At 32.3% G+C, this 1,628-nt stretch overlaps 1 protein-coding gene across 1 annotated transcript in view; it reads right to left on the reverse strand.

Annotated features, from left to right (window-relative positions):
- Nucleotides 1-813, reverse strand: part of psmc4 (proteasome 26S subunit, ATPase 4) — a 13,390-nt gene extending 12,577 nt beyond the window's left edge. The window contains exon 1 of the mRNA XM_015060407.1: nucleotides 704-813. Coding sequence (XP_014915893.1) covers nucleotides 704-736 — 33 coding nt within the window. The 5' untranslated portion in view covers nucleotides 737-813. The remainder of the gene's footprint in view (nucleotides 1-703) is intronic.
- Nucleotides 814-1,628: the final 815 nt, after the last annotated feature.

Consider the following 1,628-nt stretch of genomic DNA (forward strand, 5'->3'; position numbering starts at 1 on the left):
AAAGACAAATCAACCGTCATCTTAAAACGGTTCATTAAAAATGATCTAATTTATGTACAGAAGTAAAGAGATTGCAGAAATCATCCTTTGGAAAAAACTACTAAATGATGCAATGACAGAAATAAGACATTTTAAGATTAACTTATCAAAATGCTCTTTCATTTTTGTTTACTTCTGAATAAAATTTTCTTATTTTTAAAATTTATTTATGACGCTCCTGTTAGTCAATTAAAAAGGCTGCACAATTATTTCATAGACAAATTTTACTTATAATTTCCAGACAGATTTTCATCATGATTTCACAGAGACATCTATTTACGTGGTTAGCAGTCAGCTAACTTTAGCAGCTCAACATGATAAACCTTAGCACCCAAACAGCAGGGCTTCCGAGCAGAAATACAACAACGAACATCCGTAAAATATTAACACAAATACTTAATCCTGTTTTAGATAAAAGTTCGTCACAACCGTAACATAAATGACTTTTAGTTCTCTCCAGACGGGATGCTAAGGCTAACAGCTGCCGCACCGAGCGGAGAATGAATTGGCAGGTTTTCCGATTAAGCTGCTTTAAAGAGCTAAAAACCAAAACAAAAAAATCGACCTTAAACTAAGTCTGAAGAAGAAACTCCAAAACATGTTACTTCAATAAAGTATGTTATTAAAAGTAAACAGTATAACAAAGGCCAAAAACAGATCTTACCGGGCTCTTTTCTACAACAACGCAGTCCTCCATGTTAAAATTCTCTAGTTTGACGCGTTGACGTAATGCGTCAGTATCAGGGTTTATGGGTAATGGAGTTCTTTCCTTCCGCTCTGAGTATTTCCAGGCAACTAGCGTCACTAAGTGGTGGAAAATAAGCACCTGAACGTTTGAGGAGCATTTTAAACTAGATTAAATTGATTAAATATCAATAAAATAAAAATATAAACATTAAATATGATGAATATACATTATGTATTTTAAATGACTTTTTATGATTCACTTGTCTATGTCCAGAAGAAGAGCCATCTCAAGGCAAAACCGAGCATTTACAAACTATTGAATCCATTTTAGTCTCATCTTTGGTTAATAAATAACGATACTGAAGGGAAAATGTATTTGGAGAAGTAAAGAGACAATAAAAAAAACTGCTGAAACTATTTGTGGTATGGAAAAGCTATGTGACTGGAGACAACACGAAGGTATTTTGCAGAAATAACTTTTTGTGCCTAAAATGCAGGAACAGATGAAGATTATGCAGAAAATGCGAAGCTAATAAATCCAAAAATAATCAGAAATATCTTGATTTCATCTTGACTATAATAAAATAAAGGTTGGATGTTGTTGTTGTTTTTTTTAGAAATCCATACACAAAGTTTGATCAAAATCCACAGAGAGTTTCTGTTTCCTGGAAAAAAAGAAGTCCAAACTAAATTTACAACTTCAGTAAAACATGGTGGAGGTTGTATTATGATGTGGGCTGCAGCACATGTAGCTACATGTAAACATGTAAAACATACTGTTGTTTAAAACATACAACTTTGTTGTATATATAAAACATACATTACGTTGTATGTTTTATACAACAACACTGTTGTATAAAACCAGTGGTGGAGAAAGTACTCAAAAAATTTACTTAAGTAAA

This window comes from Poecilia latipinna, unplaced genomic scaffold (genome assembly GCF_001443285.1).
Source record: "Poecilia latipinna isolate Pla-1442-1.1 unplaced genomic scaffold, P_latipinna-1.0 Scaffold1709, whole genome shotgun sequence".
Classification (NCBI taxonomy): domain Eukaryota; kingdom Metazoa; phylum Chordata; class Actinopteri; order Cyprinodontiformes; family Poeciliidae; genus Poecilia; species Poecilia latipinna.